At 43.0% G+C, this 19,980-nt stretch overlaps 1 protein-coding gene across 6 annotated transcripts in view; it reads right to left on the reverse strand.

Moving 5' to 3' along the window:
* NBEAL1 (neurobeachin like 1) overlaps positions 1-19,980 on the reverse strand; it is a 759,124-nt gene that overhangs the window by 613,176 nt on the left and 125,968 nt on the right. For all 6 annotated transcript variants that reach the window (XM_053698681.1, XM_053698678.1, XM_053698680.1 and 3 more), the window contains exon 3: positions 5,029-5,120. In XM_053698681.1, the coding sequence (XP_053554656.1) occupies positions 5,029-5,120 (92 nt within the window). The remainder of the gene's footprint in view (positions 1-5,028; positions 5,121-19,980) is intronic.

Here is a 19,980-nt window from a genome sequence, read left to right on the forward strand (position 1 = left end):
GTAGCTAACGCTGCTTTTTTTGCCAACGCACCCTTCCAACAACGCTGGTATTTAGAGTTGTCTGAGGGGCTGCGTTAGGCTCAAAAAAGGGGGTGTTGAGCCTAACTTAGCTCCACTTCAACCCTCAATACCAGCGTTGCTTACGGTAGCGGTAAGCTGTCAAAACGTGCTCATGCACAATATCCCCATAGGAAACAATGGGGCATTTTGGGCTGAAAAAAAACCTAACACCTGCAAAAAAGCAGCGTTCAGCTCCTAACGCAGCCCCATTGTTTCCTATGGGGAAACACTTTCTAAGTCTGCACCTAACACCCTAACATGTACCCCGAGTCTAAACACCCCTAACCTTACACTTATTAACCTCTAATCTGCCGCCCCCGTTATCGCTGACACCTGCATTATACTATTAACCCCTAATCTGCCGCTCTGTACACCGCCGCAACCTACATTATACTTATGAACCCCTACTCTGCTGCCCCTAACATCGCCGACCCCTATATTATATTTATTAACCCCTAATCTGCCCCCCCTAACGTCGCCGCTACCTAACTACACTTATTAACCCCAAATCTGCCGACAGGACCTCGCCGCCACTATAATAAATGTATTAACCCCTAAACCGCCGCACTCCCGCCTCGCAAACACTAGCATAAATAGTATTACCCCCTAATCTGCCCTCCCTAACATCGCCGCCACCTACCTACAATTATTAACCCCTAACCTCCCGCCCGCACCGTCGCCGCTACTATAATAAAGTTATTAACCCCTAAACCTAACTCTAACCCTAACCCTAACACCCCCTTAACATAAATATAATTTATATTAAACGAAATAATATTCCTATAATTAACTAAATTATTCCTATTTAAAACTAAATACTTACCTATAAAATAAACCCTAATATAGCTACAATATAATTAATAATTACATTGTAGCTATTTTAGGATTTATATTTATTTTACAGGCAACTTTGTATTTATTTTAACTAGGTACAATAGCTATTAAATAGTTAATAACTATTTAATAGCTACCTAGTTAAAATAAATACAAAATTACATGTAAAATAAATCCTAACCTAAGTTACAATTAAACCTAACACTACACTATCATTAAATTAATTAAATAAATTACCTACAATTACCTAAAATAAAATACAATAAAAAAAAAACACTAAATTACAAAAAATAAAAAAGAATTACAAGCAGTTTAAACTAATTACACCTAATCTAAGCCCCCTAATAAAATAAAAAAGCCCCCCAAAATTAAAAATTCCCTTCCCTATTCTAAAATACAAAAGTAATCAGCTCTCTTACCAGCCCTTAAAAGGGCTTTTTGCGGGGTATCGCCCCAAAGTAATCAGCTCTTTTGCATGAAAATAAAAATACAATACCCCCCCAACATTACAACCCACCACCCACATACCCCTACTCTAACCCACCCAAACTATCACTAACCCCCTGAAGATCTCCCTACCTTGAGTCGTCTTCACCCAGCCGAGCCGAATTCTTCATCCAAGCGGAGCAAGAAGATGTCCTCCATCCGGACGAAGTCTTGATCCAAGCGGCAAAGAAGAGGTCTTCCATCCGGGTGATGTCTTCTTCCAAGCGGCATCTATCTTCTTTCTTCCGGATCCATCTTCATCCCGCCGACGCAGGACATAAAGTCGAATGAAGGTTCCTTTAAGGGACGTCATCCAAGATGGCGTCCCTTCAATTCCAATTGGCGGATAGAATTCTATCAGCCAATCGGAATTAAGGTAGAAAAAATCTGATTGGCTGATGCAATCAGCCAATCAGATTGAAGTTCAATCCGATTGGCTGATCCAATCAGCCAATCGTATTGAACTCGCATTCTATTGGCTGATCGGAACAGCCAATAGAATGTGAGTTCAATACGATTGGCTGATTGGTTTTTCTACCTTAATTCCGATTGGCTGATAGAATTCTATCAGCCAATCGGAATTGAAGGGACGCCATCTTGGATGACGTCCCTTAAAGGAACCTTCATTCATCGTTAGTCCGTCGGGGAAGGAGGATTTTCCGCGTCGGCGGGATGAAGATGGATCCGGAAGAAAGAAGATAGAAGATGCCGCTTGGAAGAAGACATCGCCCCGATTTAAGGGGGGTTTGGGTGGGTTAGAGTAAGAGTATGTGGGTGGTGGGTTGTAATGTTGGGGGGTATTGTATTTTTATTTTCATGCAAAAGAGCTGATTACTTTGGGGCAAGGCACCTCAAAAAGCCCTTTTAAGGGCTGGTAAAAGAGCTGATTACTTTGGTATTTTAGAATAGGGTAGGGAATTTTATATTTTGGGGGGCTTTTTTATTTTATTAGGGGGCTTAGATTAGTTTAAACTGCTTGTAATTCTTTTTTATTTTTTGTAATTTAGTGTTTGTTTTTGTATTATAGAATAGTTTATTTTATTGTATTTTATTTTAGGTAATTGTAGGTAATTTATTTAATTAATTTAATGATAGTGTAGTGTTAGGTTTAATTGTAACTTAGGTTAGGATTTATTTTACAGGTAATTTTGTATTTATTTTAACTAGGTAGCTATTACATAGTTATTAACTATTTAATAGCTATTGTACCTAGTTAAAATAAATACAAAGTTGCCTGTAAAATAAATATAAATTTTAAAATAGCTACAATGTAATTATTAATTATATTGTAGCTATATTAGGGTTTATTTGATAGGTAAGTATTTAGTTTTAAATAGGAATAATTTAGTTAATTATAGGAATATTATTTTGTTTAATATAAATTATATTTATGTTAGGGGGTGTTAGGGTTAGAGTTAGGTTTAGGGGTTAATAACTTTATTATAGTAGCGACGACGGTGCGGACGGGAGATTAGGGGTTAATAATTGTAGGTAGGTGGCGGCGATGTTAGGGAGGGCAGATTAGGGAGTAATACTATTTATTCTAGTGTTTACAAGGCGGGAGTGCGGCGGTTTAGGGGTTAATACATTTATTATAGTGGCGGCAAGGTCCGGTCGGCAGATTAGGGGTTAATAAGTGTAGTTAGGTAGCGGCGACATTGGGGGGGCAGATTAGGGTTAATAAATATAATATAGGGGTCGGCGATGTTAGGGGCAGCAGATTAGGGGTTCATAGGGATAATGTAGGTGGCGGCGGAGTCCGGTCGGCAGATTAGGGGTTAAAAAATGTTATTAGAGTGGCGGCGATATGGGGGGGGCTCGGTTTAGGGGTACATAGGTAGTTTATGGGTGTTAGTGTACTTTAGAGCACAGTAGTTAAGAGCTTTATATTCCGGCGTTAGCCCATAAAGCTCTTAACTACTGACTTTTTTTGGCGTTAGGAGTCTTGTCGGTAGAGGGTCTACCGCTCACTTCTCCCAAGACTCCAAATACCAGCGTTAGGCAAATCCTATTGAAAAGATAGGATACGCAATTGGCGTAAGGGGATCTGCGGTAGCCTGGAATCACGGTAGGGAAGTGAGAGGTAGACCCTTTCCTGTCTGACTCTAAATACCAGCGGGCGGTAAAAAGCAGCGTTAGGACCCCTTAACGCTGCTTTTGACGGCTAACGCCAAACTCTAAATCTAGGCGATAGTAAAATATTATATCAGTGTCTATGTCTGTGCTTCATTTGAGAAGGTTTAACAGTTAACATCTAATACATTTAATGGATTCATGTTGTTATGCTACTCTGCAGTGATAAGCTGTCAAACCAGTTAAACGAATTAATCATGTGACATGAGTTCATCCAATAGTGAGCAGATATTCCTTCTAAATACACCTGTGTTTATAACAATGTATAAGCATCTATGCTTATGGCATAAAGCCGAAACGCGTAAGATGCGTTTTTTATCATCTGCCATATTGATGGAGAGTCTGTCTTAATAAAGTTGTTGGAATTTTAGCTGGAGTGCTGGACTTTTTCTTTTTCTATTGATTTCTGTATCACATCTGCCTGGGTTTGCAGCACACAGCCACATTTGAGCAAGACAAGCCAGAGGATTTTTTGCATTAGCTGATTTCAGCACACGGACACAGGCTGTCTCCATTCTCTGCCTTCCTTGGTCGACTCACAGTGCACCCGTCCAGTAACTCAGCACTAGGAGGAGCTTGTTCCAGCAGCGGAGGTCTTTTGGATACACTAGAAGTGAGAGACACCAAGCACCAACAGGACACTGTCTCTGTTTTTTCCTGACCCGCTGACCCATTTTCCACTTGCCGAAGAGTATTGTCTCATATACATCAGGTGCACTGTGTTTTAGGATCACCGGCTATTTACTAGGAGGCAGAGTGTCTATATTTTTGTACATTGGCCGAATATATCTCCATTGGTTTAACCCTAAGAGACAGTTTATACATCCCTATTTGCTGTATATGGTTCCGCTTTTCTAGAGCATTGATGAATGGATGAGTTATTTTTCCTGTAGACCCAGGAGCTGCTGATTGGTAGCTGCACATATATGCCTCATATTATTGTCTCACCCAGTAATGCATTACTGCTTCTTCAACAAAGGATACCAAGAGAATGAAGCAAATTAGACAATAGAAGTACATTGGAAAGTTGTTTAAAATTGTATTCTCTATCTGAATAATTGGATTTCATGTGCCTTTAAGAAAATCCTTTTTGCATCAGTCAATACCTTTCATTTTAAAACAGAAGATCAGGTCATAAGTGCAATGTTTAAATAAAATTTATTGTCATGGTTTCTGAATAAACAAATATCCTTGCAAGATCATCTGCATACACAGCTATCTACTGTTTGTGTACGTCTATATACGCTGTGGTGATTACCTCACATCATAGCTGCATTAACAAAGCCACCCATGAATTATTTTAAAACAAATCTTGCCCTTCACATGTAGAGTAGGATGACAACATGCTTTTTTTTTGTCTACATCTACAAGGAAGTAAAATTAGTATTATTTTAAAGGTCAATCTATTTAACAATACTATATATTGCATGTAATTATTACATAAGTAATACTATTCACTTTTAACGTCTTTTAAATAAAATGAGTTTAAGAGAAATATTGAGAGAATAAAACTACCTGGTTGGCATCTCCTCAAAGTCAACATCAAGGAACTGTTCATAACTAGAAACAAAACTATCCAACCACAGCTGCAAGAAATCCGGGTTTTTCTGCAAAACAAAGTCAAATGATTCAATGGTATAATCATAAGCATAGAGTCACGGCAAAGCAAATGGAAATCTGTATGGATTTATACTTATGTAAATTCAATTTCTGTGCACTCAGATTTATGTTATATGAGGAACTGGTTGAAATAGTATTCCAACAGTAGTATATAGACACACTACAAAAGACCAATGGCAACTTCCCTTATATACCACTCTACCCTATAGTCAGACTTAGTTCACATATAACCAACTAAGAACCTAGTTGTAGAAAGCAATATAGAGAAAGATTAACAGAACATCCCCAAACATGACATGACCCTAGGAAATTTAAGGAGGTTAAGGGGGCAATTTTTTTTTTGGCTCCCAATATGCATTTTTTAACATTAGAAATCACAATTCAAATTATAACATCATTCCTGACTAAATGTCACCATCAAAATAGACTCATCAAATTCAACTGCCAAAGACACTTGATCAATTATCAAAACCCACAGATCTACGAACACACATCAGATAAACGATAACGGACACCGATCTGAGCATGTGGGGACTTGATAAATAAGATGGTGCAACGGAATTGCAACAGACAATACTAAGCATGTCTTCACCATCAAATAAATGTAATGACACAAAGAAAACAGACAGTTGTGACATGCTGAGAGAGAAGAGACTGTCAGGAGAGGAAAGAATGCTGGGCCAGCAGAGTTTAGAGAGAAACACACACACACATTATTTTTATAACCTTGTTTATTAAAATGTTAAGAAAAATATTAATTTTTATTTACGTATTTTGTTTGTGTCATGATATATAGACAAACAAATGGTATATATAGTGTGAAACTGCAGGGTCCGCTGAAAAATAGCAATAAATAATAACAACATTATAATATATAATGGGCTAGATTACAAGTGGTGCGCTATTTATAACTTACACTTGCACGCAAACACCACTGGAAGTAAACTTTTTAAATGTTTGCATGCAAGCAAAACCCAATGCGTGCTAACTTCAGGACATTGGATATCGTGACCGCACTAACTTCTCCCCATAATCGGTGCTCTCCACAGAATTTTTTTGGCATTATGAGGTAGTCAGGTGGTGGGAATGTAATATTTTCTAATATTATATCTTTTCTGCTCTCCAAAGCACAAATTAATTGCATAATTTAACATAGATGTATGTTGTGGAGTAAAAATTGAACATTTTTAATATTAGCTAATTTTTGCTTAATATTGGCTAAAATTTTAGCCGGGTGGCCAGTAAAATCAGTCGGGTGGTGCAGTAGCTAAAAAGGTCTGGGGAGAACACTTACTTCAATGGGGTGCATTATTAAAATAAACTAACACTTATACACACACACACATACATACACAAACACACCTACATACACATATATAGAAATATTTAAAAATAAGGTGTTTTAAGGTACTTGAGTGGAAAGGGCTCAAAAGAGTATATATATATATATATATATATATATATATATATATATGTGGTAGGCAAATAGCTTTTGCCAAGCAAATAGTTATTTTAGCCTAACTAGTATTTAGGTAAATAGTTTTGCATGTTGCTTTCAGTTTTTTCAGCTTTCAAAGTCATTTGCCTAGGAAGTGGGGGCCCAGGCAACTTAGGAAAGTGGCTCCTACTCACCCATAGCCATCTAGAAAATCTCAAGGAAAGTAGCCCCTGCTCATCGTTACATGCCCAGGTACTCTGGGACAGTGGCCCCTGCTTGCCAACAGAAGCCCAGTTACTCTGGGAAAGTTGCTCCTGCTCACTAATATGCACTCAGGAACCCTGGGAAAGTGTTCCCTGCTTGCTAGGCATTCCTTGAAAGTGGCCCTGCTCACCAATAGCTAGCTGCCTAATAACCCTCAAGCAAAGTGGCCCCTGCTCACCAATATGCACCTAAACACCCAGGGAAAATGTCTCCTGCTCGCCAATAGGTCCCCAGGTACTCTTGGATAATGGCCCCTGTTTGCTAAGAGGTGGTGATAGTGGCACTTGCTCCCCAACAGACACCCAGATACCCCAGGAAAATGGCCCCTGCTATCCAGTATGCACCTAGGTACCCCAGAAAAGTGTCTCCTGCTCACTAATAGGTGCCCAAGCACAATGGGAAAGTGGCCCCTGCTTGCTTAAAGGTACCAAGGCACTACCGGAAAGTGCCCTAAGCTCATCAATAGGCACCTAGGCACCCCAGGACATTGGTCCATGCTCAATAACAGTGCCTAGGAACCCTCAAAGAAAGCGGTTCCTGAACACCAATACACGCCCAGGCACCCCAATAAAGTGTCCCCTGCTTGCCAAGAGACACCCAGGTACTCCAGGAAAGTGTCCCCTGCTCACTAATATACAATGACAATGGATCATGCTCTCCAATAGACACCCAGGTCCCCAGAAAAGTAACCCCGCTTGCAAATATGCACCCAAGCACCCTGGTAAAGTGGCGCCTGCTTGCCAATAGATGTACAGGAACTCAATGAACCTGGCCCCAACTTGTCAGTAGGAGGCTAGACAACCCAGGAAAGTGGCACCTACTCACTTATAGTCATCTGGGAACCCTTAGGAAGAGTGGCCCCTGCTCCCTAATAGGTGCCCAGGCACCCCAGGAAAGAGGCCCCTTCTGGCTAATAGGTACTCAGGCACCCCAGGAAAGTGGGCCCTACTCGTCAATAGGTGCTCGCAAATAACCACCTAGGAACCTTTAAAAAACGTGGCCCATACTCACCAATAGGTGCCCAAGCATTCAAGGAATATGGACCTAGCTTGTCAATAGGTGCACAGTCACCCCAGGAAAATGGCCCCTGCAAGTCAATAGGTGCCTAGGCACCCAAGGAAAGTGTCCCCTGCTCACCAATAGCCATCTAGAAAATCTCAAGGAAAGTAGCCCCTGCTCATCGTTACATGCCCAGGTACTCTGGACAGTGGCCCCTGCTTGCCAACAGAAGCCCAGTTACTCTGGGAAAGTTTCTCCTGCTCACTAATATGCAGTGACAGTGGCTCCTGCTTATCAATATGCACTCAGGAACCCTGGGAAAGTGTTCCCTGCTCGCTAATAGGTAAACAGGCACCCCTAGAAAGTGGGCCCTGCTTGCCAATAGGTGTTTATGTACCCATAGAAAGTGGCCCCTAATTGCAAACAGCCACCCTCAAGGACAGTGGCCCCTGCACAATACGTGTCGAGGCACTCCGGGAGAGTGGACCCTGTTCACCAATAGGTGCCCAGGAATGCCAGGAAAGTGGCCCATGCTTGTCACTAGGCTCTAAGGCTACCTGGCAAAGTGGCCCCTGCTCATCAAAAGCCACCTAGGAAGCCTCAAGGAAAAGGGCCCCTGCTTATCAATATGCACGAAAGCTCCCTGGAAAGTCGCCCCTGTTTGCTAGTAGGCACCTAGGAACCCTGGGAAAGTGGCCCCTGCTCACCAAATCATGCCCAAGCACTCCGGGAAAGTGGCAAGAAGTGGTCACTTTCCTGGGTTGCCTGGGAACCTATTGATGTGCAGGGTGCACTTTCCCAGGGTGCGTGTGTGCCTACTGGCAGAGGCTACTTTTCAAGGGTGCTTGGATGTATTTTTGCAAGCAGATGTCAGTTCCCTGGTGTGCCTTGGGTATTATTGTCTAGCAGGACCACTTTTCCAGGGTGCCTGTCTGACTATTTGGCTAGCAGTGGCTTCTTTCCCAGGGTGCATGGATGTATTTTGGTCAGCAGGGGCCACTTTCCTCAAATGCCTGGGAGAATATTAGCGAGCAGGGGTCACTTTCTCAGGGTATCTGGGTACCTATTGGTTAGCAGGGGTCGATTCCCAGGATGGTGGGTGACTATTGGGGAGTAGGGGTGCCCTGAGACTGCCCTAGAGTTAGGCCAAAAGGGCGGTCCCCTAAGGCATCATTAAGGAAGGGGCCTTTCAGTCACAGATTACCAAAATTTTTATGAAAATGTTTAACTGTTTATAATCTGTGAGCAGGCTTCTGTTGTTAGAGGAGCAGAGCAGGGAAGGTATGCAGTCACAAGGAGCTGTGATGCTACTTGCCTCATCCTTTACTGTGTAGAGTCAGGGCTGAACTGAGGGCATAGTGTAATTTGCTGTTGTGCCACCATCATTTGTTGGACAGTGGGAGTGATGTGGATTGGTGTGCACACAATCAACCTTCCCCTGAAGCATTAGGATGCAGACAGTGAAGCTGGAAATAGCCACTTTCTCAGGATGCCTGTGTGCCTATTAGCGAAGAGGGGCCACTTTCCCAGCATGTCTGGGCACCTATTGGATAGCAGTGGCCACTTTTCTGGGGTGCCTAGATGCCCTACTGGAGAGAAGGTGCCACTTTTCCAGTGTACTTAGGAACCTATTGACAAGAAGGGTCCACTTTCCCAGGGTGCATGTGCAACGACTACTGTCCAGGAGCAACCGGAGTTACTGCTTGCTGCTCCTCTGTCAGGAGGAAGTGCGCATCTGAGCGTGCGAAGACAAGCCCCGCCCCTTATGGCCGAAGTTGGAGTAGGCCCAAACACAACCGCATGGGAAGCGGTTTATCATACAGCTAAGTGGAACACAAAACACACCCCAAACACATCCCAGCAAGTCATGCTGGACATATAAAAAATAACAATCGTTTAACAGCTTAATGATTTAAAGTCCTTATGCCTCTCCCAGAGTGTCATATCATGCCCTTATGTCAGAAATAAAAAATAATAACAAGGGACTCCAGTAACACCCTTCTGTGAAACAGGTCTATTGCTTACCCCATTCCCATATAGGGAAATAAATGCCAGCCAGTTCTGATATACCAAGTCTCTTCAGAAATAAAAGGCTGCACATACCTTAATGCTGCTTGTAGCATGAAACCGGTCTCCACACTGAAGATGTCTCATGTGTTACCTTCAGAAGTCTTGTGGGAACCAGCGTGGATCTTAGTTACAACTGCTAAGATCATCAACCTCAGGACAGAAATCTTCTTCCATAACCCCCTGAGGAAAATAGTACTCACCAGTACCATTTAAAATAAAAAACTTCTTGATTGAAGAAAATAAAACTAGCACCTCACTTTACCTCTTCCTAGTATAACACAGGCAAAGAGAATGACTGAGGGTGGAGGGGAAGGGAGGGGCTATATATACAGCTCTGCTGTGGTGCTCTTTGGCACTTCCTGTTAGCAGGAGGTTAATATCCCACAAGGATGAAATCCGTGGACTCATCATATCTTTGTAAAAGAAAAGTAAACTAGGTTGAACCCCCAAGGCACCGCTAAGGCATCTATCAGCTCTGCCTGGGGATCCCTTGACTTCGACCTGTATCTGGGTAGCTTGTAATTGAGTCTGGACACCATGAGATCTATCTCCGGTGTTCCCCATCTGTGACAAATTTCCGCAAACTCCTCGGGGTGGAGGGACCATTCCCCGGATGGAAGGATTGTCTGCTGAGAAAATCTGCTTCCCAGTTGTCCACACCCGGAATGTCGATCGCTGAGAGCGAGCAGCTGTGGGACTCGGCCCATTCCAAAATCTGAGACACCTCCCTCATTGCTAGGGAACTTCTCGCCCCCCCCCCCCCCCCGATGGTTGATGTAAGCCACCGAGGTCTGGAATCTGAATGACCCCAGAAGAGGCCTTGCCTTCAGAGCATTGTAGAGTCCTCGAAGTTCCAGAATATTGATCGGGATAAGGTTCCCCAAACAGCACCCCACCCTGCCTGACTCGTGTCCGTGGTCACAATCTCCCAGGACGGACTCAGCAAGGATGTCCCTTGTAACAGTTGTTCCGGAAGGATCCACCAAGAGAGGGAATTCCTTGTCCGAACATCCAGGGAAATCTGCAGTGATAGATCTGTATAATCGTCGTTCCACTGTCTCAACATGCACATCTGAAGAGGTCTGAGATGGAACCTGGCGAATGGAATGACATCGATACTGGACACCATGAGCCCGATCACCTCCATACTCTAAGCCACTGAGGCACTGGAGGAGGACTGCAGGGCAAGACAGGTGGACGCAATCTTCCTGCGTCTCTGGTCTGTGAGAAATATCCTTATGGATATAGAGTCTATTATCGTGCCCAGGAACTCCACCCTGTTGCTGGGAACCAGGGAAATCTTTCCTGAATTTATCTTCCAACCGTGAGATTGGAGCAAGAGAAGAAGAGCCCTCGAATAATCCTCTGCAAGACTGAACGACAGCGCCTGGACTAGGATGTCGTCCAGATAGGGAGCCACAGCAATGCCTCTGGATCTGGCAACTGCAAGTAGCGCCCCAAGACATTCGGGGCCGTCGCCAGACCAAAGGGAAGGGCCAAGTGTTGGTCCAGAAACGCAAATCTCAGGAACCTAAAGTGATCCCTGCTGATTGGAACATGAAGGTAAGCATACTTCAAGTCTATTGTCGTGATGAACTGTCCCTCCTGAACTAGGGGCAGTAGGATCTGATCATTTCCATCTTGAACGATGGAACAGAATACTCACATTAGTTAGAGCATCAACAGCTCAAGATAATTAGCTCTATTGTGCAGACTCCAGGCAGACTAGATACAGACAATGACAAATGCTTAAAGCAAATTTACAATTTATTAAAAACAAAAGCCAAAGTTATTTTAGATCACTAAGGGTAACAGGTACAAACATATAAGCATACTATGCGTGTGATAGTCCATTGTTACAGACCACATGAAGCTCCACACCGTATGTGCAGTCTTTCTGTACCGGACAAGTGCCCCTTCCTTGTGACCAATTTGAACAATGCTTAAATTACTCTATTGCTCATTTAAAACCCAGAGTACATTTTATTGTATTATCTTTTTTTAATATGCACTTGTTAATTAAGCAATTATAATTCATTTAATGGTATTTTAACAACTTATGTAGATCCGAATGGTCTACACTAAACAAAAATAATCACCAATATCATATTCTGCTTTGTCACTACCCAAATGTTTGTACTTCCATTAGAATTATATATTTAACTTGATTCTTGATAAATATCGGCCTTTACTCTTATCAATAGATATACTGAAGAAGGAGGAGACATTAGTAGGTTCATCATCTTATTTAGGATAGAAATTAATCAAAACTCTCCTGAGGAAAAAGCAAACTGGGAGCACTTCCAAAACATCAAGGGCAGGGCAGTGAATTTGTTCCATTTTGTAAGGCAATATTTATTCCAACCATGCAATTCTCTCCATACTATTTTAGGCAGTAATGAGATCACCAATGTATAATGAATGCTTTAAAAAAATACATGTATCAATGAACTCTTTTACTTTATAATGACTGCAGGCAGGATTTTGTTTAAGACACAAGGCATTCATAGTATTCACTGACAATTTTGTACTACCATTTCTCCACACCCCTTCTGACCACATAAAATGTAATACACATTTGTTTATTAACCTCTGGAATGCCAAACAAATACTGATTGCAGCCCTTATAAGCTGGACCATTATAGCAGACTGTGTTGTTGCTATTGTTCAGTGGAGTGGAAAAATCATATACTCCCACCAAAAAAGTGATTAATTTTCTCCATCCATTATCATCACATCCTGTTGTTAAATGATCCTCCCATGATTCACAGCCATCCTTACTCACATTAAATCCAATAACACTTAAATGGGTTAAAAACAGAATTTATGTTTACCTGATAAATTTCTTTCTCCAACGGTGTGTCCGGTCCACGGCGTCATCCTTACTTGTGGGATATTCTCTTCCCCAACAGGAAATGGCAAAGAGCCCAGCAAAGCTGGTCACATGATCCCTCCTAGGCTCCGCCTACCCCAGTCATTCGACCGACGTTAAGGAGGAATATTTGCATAGGAGAAACCATATGGTACCGTGGTGACTGTAGTTAAAGAAAATAAAATATCAGACCTGATTAAAAAAACCAGGGCGGGCCGTGGGCCGGACACACCGTTGGAGAAAGAAATTTATAAGGTAAACATAAATTCTGTTTTCTCCAACATAGGTGTGTCCGGTCCACGGCGTCATCCTTACTTGTGGGAACCAATACCAAAGCTTTAGGACACGGATGAAGGGAGGGAGCAAATCAGGTCACCTAAATGGAAGGCACCACGGCTTGCAAAACCTTTCTCCCAAAAATAGCCTCAGAAGAAGCAAAAGTATCAAACTTGTAAAATTTGGTAAAAGTGTGCAGTGAAGACCAAGTCGCTGCCCTACATATCTGATCAACAGAAGCCTCGTTCTTGAAGGCCCATGTGGAAGCCACAGCCCTAGTGGAATGAGCTGTGATTCTTTCGGGAGGCTGCCGTCCGGCAGTCTCGTAAGCCAATCTGATGATGCTTTTAATCCAAAAAGAGAGAGAGGTAGAAGTTGCTTTTTGACCTCTCCTTTTACCTGAATAAACAACAAACAAGGAAGATGTTTGTCTAAAATCCTTTGTAGCATCTAAATAGAATTTTAGAGCGCGAACAACATCCAAATTGTGCAACAAACGTTCCTTCTTTGAAACTGGTTTTGGACACAGAGAAGGTACGATAATCTCCTGGTTAATGTTTTTGTTAGAAACAACTTTTGGAAGAAAACCAGGTTTAGTACGTAAAACCACCTTATCTGCATGGAACACCAGATAAGGAGGAGAACACTGCAGAGCAGATAATTCTGAGACTCTTCTAGCAGAAGAAATCGCAACTAAAAACAAAACTTTCCAAGATAATAACTTAATATCAACGGAATGTAAGGGTTCAAACGGAACCCCCTGAAGAACTGAAAGAACTAAATTGAGACTCCAAGGAGGAGTCAAAGGTTTGTAAACAGGCTTGATTCTAACCAGAGCCTGAACAAAGGCTTGAACATCTGGCACAGCTGCCAGCTTTTTGTGAAGTAATACCGACAAGGCAGAAATCTGTCCCTTCAGGGAACTTGCAGATAATCCTTTTTCCAATCCTTCTTGAAGGAAGGATAGAATCCTAGGAATCTTAACCTTGTCCCAAGGGAATCCTTTAGATTCACACCAACAGATATATTTTTTCCAAATTTTGTGGTAAATCTTTCTAGTCACAGGCTTTCTGGCCTGAACAAGAGTATCGATCACAGAATCTGAGAATCCTCGCTTCGATAAAATCAAGCGTTCAATCTCCAAGCAGTCAGCTGGAGTGAAACCAGATTCGGATGTTCGAACGGACCCTGAACAAGAAGGTCTCGTCTCAAAGGTAGCTTCCAAGGTGGAGCCGATGACATATTCACCAGATCTGCATACCAAGTCCTGCGTGGCCACGCAGGAGCTATCAAGATCACCGACGCCCTCTCCTGCTTGATCCTGGCTATCAGCCTGGGGATGAGAGGAAATGGCGGGAACACATAAGCTAGTTTGAAGGTCCAAGGTGCTACTAGTGCATCCACTAGAGCCGCCTTGGGATCCCTGGATCTGGCCCCGTAGCAAGGAACTTTGAAGTTCTGACGAGAGGCCATCAGATCCATGTCTGGAATGCCCCACAGGTGAGTGACTTGGGCAAAGATTTCCGGATGGAGTTCCCACTCCCCCGGATGTAATGTCTGACGACTCAGAAAATCCGCTTCCCAATTTTCCACTCCTGGGATGTGGATAGCAGACAGGTGGCAGGAGTGAGACTCCGCCCAAAGAATAATTTTGGTTACTTCTTCCATCGCTAGGGAACTCCTTGTTCCCCCCTGATGGTTGATGTACGCAACAGTCGTCATGTTGTCTGATTGAAACCGTATGAACCTGGTCCTCGCAAGCTGGGGCCAGGCCTGGAGCGCATTGAATATCGCTCTCAGTTCCAGAATATTTATCGGTAGAAGAGATTCTTCCCGAGACCAAAGACCCTGAGCTTTCAGGGATCCCCAGACCGCGCCCCAGCCTATCAGACTGGCGTCGGTCGTGACAATGACCCACTCTGGTCTGTGGAACATCATCCCTTGAGACAGATTGTCCAGGGACAGCCACCAACGGAGTGAGTCTCTGGTCCTCTGATTTACTTGTATCTTCGGAGACAAGTCTGTATAGTCCCCATTCCACTGACTGAGCATGCACAGTTGTAATGGTCTTAGATGAATGCGCGCAAAAGGAACTATGTCCATCGCCGCCACCATCAACCCGATCACTTCCATGCACTGAGCTATGGAAGGAAGAGGAACGGAATGAAGTATCCGACAAGAGTCCAGAAGCTTTGTTTTTCTGGCCTCTGTTAGAAAGATCCTCATTTCTAAGGAGTCTATAATTGTTCCCAAGAAGGGAACCCTTGTTGACGGGGATAGAGAACTCTTTTCCACGTTCACTTTCCAGCCGTGAGATCTGAGAAAGGCCAGGACAATGTCCGTGTGAGCCTTTGCTTGAGGAAGGGACGACGCTTGAATCAGAATGTCGTCCAGGTAAGGTACTACTGCAATGCCCCTTGGTCTTAGCACCGCTAGAAGGGACCCTAGTACCTTTGTGAAAATCCTTGGAGCAGTGGCTAATCCGAAAGGAAGCGCCACGAACTGGTAATGTTTGTCCAGGAATGCAAACCTTAGGAACCGATGATGTTCCTTGTGGATAGGAATATGTAGATACGCATCCTTTAAATCCACCGTGGTCATAAATTGACCTTCCTGGATGGAAGGAAGGATAGTTCGAATGGTTTCCATCTTGAACGATGGGACCTTGAGAAATTTGTTTAAGATCTTGAGATCTAGGATTGGTCTGAACGTTCCCTCTTTTTTGGGAACTATAAACAGATTGGAGTAGAACCCCATCCCTTGTTCTCTTAATGGAACAGGATGAATCACTCCCATTTTTAACAGGTCTTCTACACAATGTAAGAACGCCTGTCTTTTTATGTGGTCTGAAGACAACTGCGACTTGTGGAACCTCCCCCTTGGGGGAAGTCCCTTGAATTCCAGAAGATAACCCTGGGAGACTATTTCTAGCGCCCAGGGATCCAGAACATCTCTTGCCCAAGCCTGAGCGAAGAGAGAGAGTCTGCCCCCCACCAGATCCGGTCCCGGATCGGGGGCCAATATTTCATGCTGTCTTGGTAACAGTGGCAGGTTTCTTGGCCTGCTTTCCCTTGTTCCAGCCTTGCATTGGTCTCCAAGCTGGCTTGGCCTGAGAAGTATTACCCTCTTGCTTAGAGGACGTAACACCTTGGGCTGGTCCGTTTTTACGAAAGGGACGAAAATTAGGTCTATTTTTTGCCTTGAAGGGCCGATCCTGAGGAAGGGCGTGGCCCTTACCCCCAGTGATATCAGAGATAATCTCTTTCAAGTCAGGACCAAACAGCGTTTTCCCCTTGAAAGGAATGTTTAGTAGCTTGTTCTTGGAAGACGCATCAGCCGACCAAGATTTCAACCAAAGCGCTCTGCGCGCCACAATAGCAAACCCAGAGTTCTTAGCCGCTAACTTAGCCAATTGCAAAGAGGCGTCTAGAGTGAAAGAATTAGCCAATTTGAGAGCATTGATTCTGTCCATAATCTCCTCATAAGGAGGAGAGTCACTATCGAGCACCTTAAGCAGTTCATCAAACCAGAAATATGCGGCTGTAGTGACAGGGACAATGCATGAAATGGGTTGTAGAAGGTAACCCTGCTGAACAAACATCTTTTTAAGCAAACCTTCTAATTTTTTATCCATAGGATCTTTGAAAGCACAACTATCCTCTATGGGAATAGTGGTGCGTTTGTTTAAAGTAGAAACCGCTCCCTCGACCTTGGGGACTGACTGCCATAAGTCCTTTCTGGGGTCGACCATAGGAAACAATTTTTTAAATATGGGGGGAGGGACGAAAGGAATACCGGGCCTTTCCCATTCTTTATTAACAATGTCCGCCACCCGCTTGGGTATAGGAAAAGCTTCTGGGAGCCCCGGCACCTCTAGGAACTTGTCCATTTTACATAGTTTCTCTGGGATGACTAAATTTTCACAATCATCCAGAGTGGATAATACCTCCTTAAGCAAAATGCGGAGATGTTCCAATTTAAATTTAAATGTAATCACATCAGATTCAGCCTGCTGAGAAATGTTCCCTAAATCAGTAATTTCTCCCTCAGACAAAACCTCCCTGGCCCCCTCAGATTGGGTTAGGGGCCCTTCAGAGATATTAATATCAGCGTCGTCATGCTCTTCAGTAACTAAAACAGAGCAGCCACGCTTACGCTGACAAGGGTTCATTTTGGCTAAAATGTTTTTGACAGAATTATCCATTACAGCCGTTAATTGTTGCATAGTAAGGAGAATTGGCGCGCTAGATGTACTAGGGGCCTCCTGAGTGGGCAAGACTCGTGTAGACGAAGGAGGGAATGATGCAGTACCATGCTTACTCCCCTCACTTGAGGAATCATCTTGGGCATCATTGTCATTATCACATAAATCACATTTATTTAAATGAATAGGAATTCTGGCTTCCCCACATTCAGAACACAGTCTATCTGGTAGTACAGACATGTTAAACAGGCATAAACTTGATCAGAAAGTACAAAAAACGTTTTAAAATAAAACCGTTACTGTCACTTTAAATTTTAAACTGAACACACTTTATTACTGCAATTGCGAAAAAACATGAAGGAATTGTTCAAAATTCACCAAATTTTCACCACAGCGTCTTAAAGCCTTGAAAATATTGCACACCAATTTTGGAAGCTTTAACCCTTAAAATAACGGAACCGGAGCCGTTTTAAGCTTTAAACCCCTTTACAGTCCCTGGTATCTGCTTTGCTGAGACCCAACCAAACCCAAAGGGGAATACGATACCAAATGACGCCTTCAGAAGTCTTTTATAAGTATCAGAGCTCCTCTCACATGCGACTGCATGCCATGCCTCTCAAAAACAAGTGCGCAACACCGGCGCGAAAATGAGACTCTGCCTATGCTTTGGGAAAGCCCCTAAAGAATAAGGTGTCTAAAACAGTGCCTGCCGATATTATTAAATCAAAATACCCAGAATAAATGATTCCTCAAGGCTAAATAAGTGTTAATATCAATCGATTTAGCCCAAAAAAAGTCTACAGTTTAAATAAGCCCTTGTGAAGCCCTTATTTACAATCGTAATAAACATGGCTTACCGGATCCCATAGGGAAAATGACAGCTTCCAGCATTACATCGTCTTGTTAGAATGTGTCATACCTCAAGCAGCAAGAGACTGCAAACTGTTCCCCCAACTGAAGTTAATTGCTCTCAACAGTCCTGTGTGGAACAGCCATGGATTTTAGTTACGGTTGCTAAAATCATTTTCCTCATACAAACAGAATTCTTCATCTCTTTTCTGTTTCTGAGTAAATAGTACGTACCAGCACTATTTGAAAATAACAAACTCTTGATTGAATAATGAAAAACTACAGTTAAACACTAAAAAACTCTAAGCCATCTCCGTGGAGATGTTGCCTGTACAACGGCAAAGAGAATGACTGGGGTAGGCGGAGCCTAGGAGGGATCATGTGACCAGCTTTGCTGGGCTCTTTGCCATTTCCTGTTGGGGAAGAGAATATCCCACAAGTAAGGATGACGCCGTGGACCGGACACACCTATGTTGGAGAAAGGTAGTTGCATATATCCTTCCCTGATTACTTTCAACTGCACAGCATTGATCATACTGTTTATTTTATTAATGAAATAAGGAGAGAATGGTAAAAACAGAATTTATGCTTACCTGATAAATTACTTTCCCTTGTGGTGTATCCAGTCCACGGGTTCATCCTTTACTTGTGGGATATTCTCCTTCCTAACAGGAAGTGGCAAAGAGAGCACACAGCAGAGCTGTCCATATAGCTCCCCCTCTAGCTCCAGCCCCCAGTCATTCGACCGAAGGTTAGGAAGAAAAAGGAGAAAGCATAGGGTGCAGTGGTGACTGTAGTTTAAACTAAAAATCTACCTGACTAATAGCCAGGGCGGGCCGTGGACTGGATACACCACAAGAGAAAGTAATTTATCAGGTAAGCATAAATTCTGTTTTCTCTTGTAAGGTGTATCCAGTCCACGGGTTCATCCTTTACTTGTGGGATACCAATACCAAAGCTTTAGGACACGGATGAAGGGAGGGAACAAGACAGGTACCTTAAACGGAAGGCACCACTGCTTGTAAAACCTTTCTCCCAAAAATAGCCTCCGAAGAAGCAAAAGTATCGAATTTGTAAAATTTGGAAAAAGTATGCAGCGAAGACCAAGTCACTGCCTTACAAATCTGTTCAACAGAAGCCTCATTTTTAAAAGCCCATGTGGAAGCCACTGCTCTGGTAGAATGAGCAGTAATTGTTTCAGGAGGCTGTTGGCCAACAGTCTCATAGGCCAAACGGATGATGCTTTTCAGCCAAAAGGAAAGAGAGGTAGCGGTCGCCTTCTGACCTCTCCTCTTACCAGAATAGATAACAAAGAAGTTGTTTGTCTGAAATCCTTAGTTGCTTGTAAATAGAACTTTAAAGCACGAACCACATCAAGATTGTGTAACAGACGTTCCTTCTTCGAAGAAGGATTAGGACACAGAGAAGGAACAACAATTTCCTGGTTAATATTCTTATTAGACACAACCTTAGGAAGAAAACCGGGTTTGGTACGCAAAACTACCTTATCTGCATGGAACACCAAGTAAGGTGAGTCACACTGCAAAGCAGATAACTCCGAAACTCTTCGAGCAGAAGAGATAGCTACCAAAAACAAAACTTTCCAAGATAAAAGCTTAATATGTATGGAATGTAAAGGTTCAAACGGAACCCCTTGCAGAACTGAAAGAACTAAATTCAGACTCCATGGCAGAGCCACAGGTCTATAAACAGGCTTGATTCTGACTAAAGCCTGAGTAAACGCTTGAACGTCTGGTACCTCCGCTAGACGTTTGTGTAAAAGAACAGACAAAGCAGACATCTGTCCTTTTAAGGAACTAGCTGACAATCCTTTCTCCAATCCGTCTTGGAGAAAAGACAATATCCTGGGAATCC

This window comes from Bombina bombina, chromosome 1 (genome assembly GCF_027579735.1).
Source record: "Bombina bombina isolate aBomBom1 chromosome 1, aBomBom1.pri, whole genome shotgun sequence".
In the NCBI taxonomy this organism is placed as follows: Eukaryota; Metazoa; Chordata; class Amphibia; order Anura; family Bombinatoridae; genus Bombina; species Bombina bombina.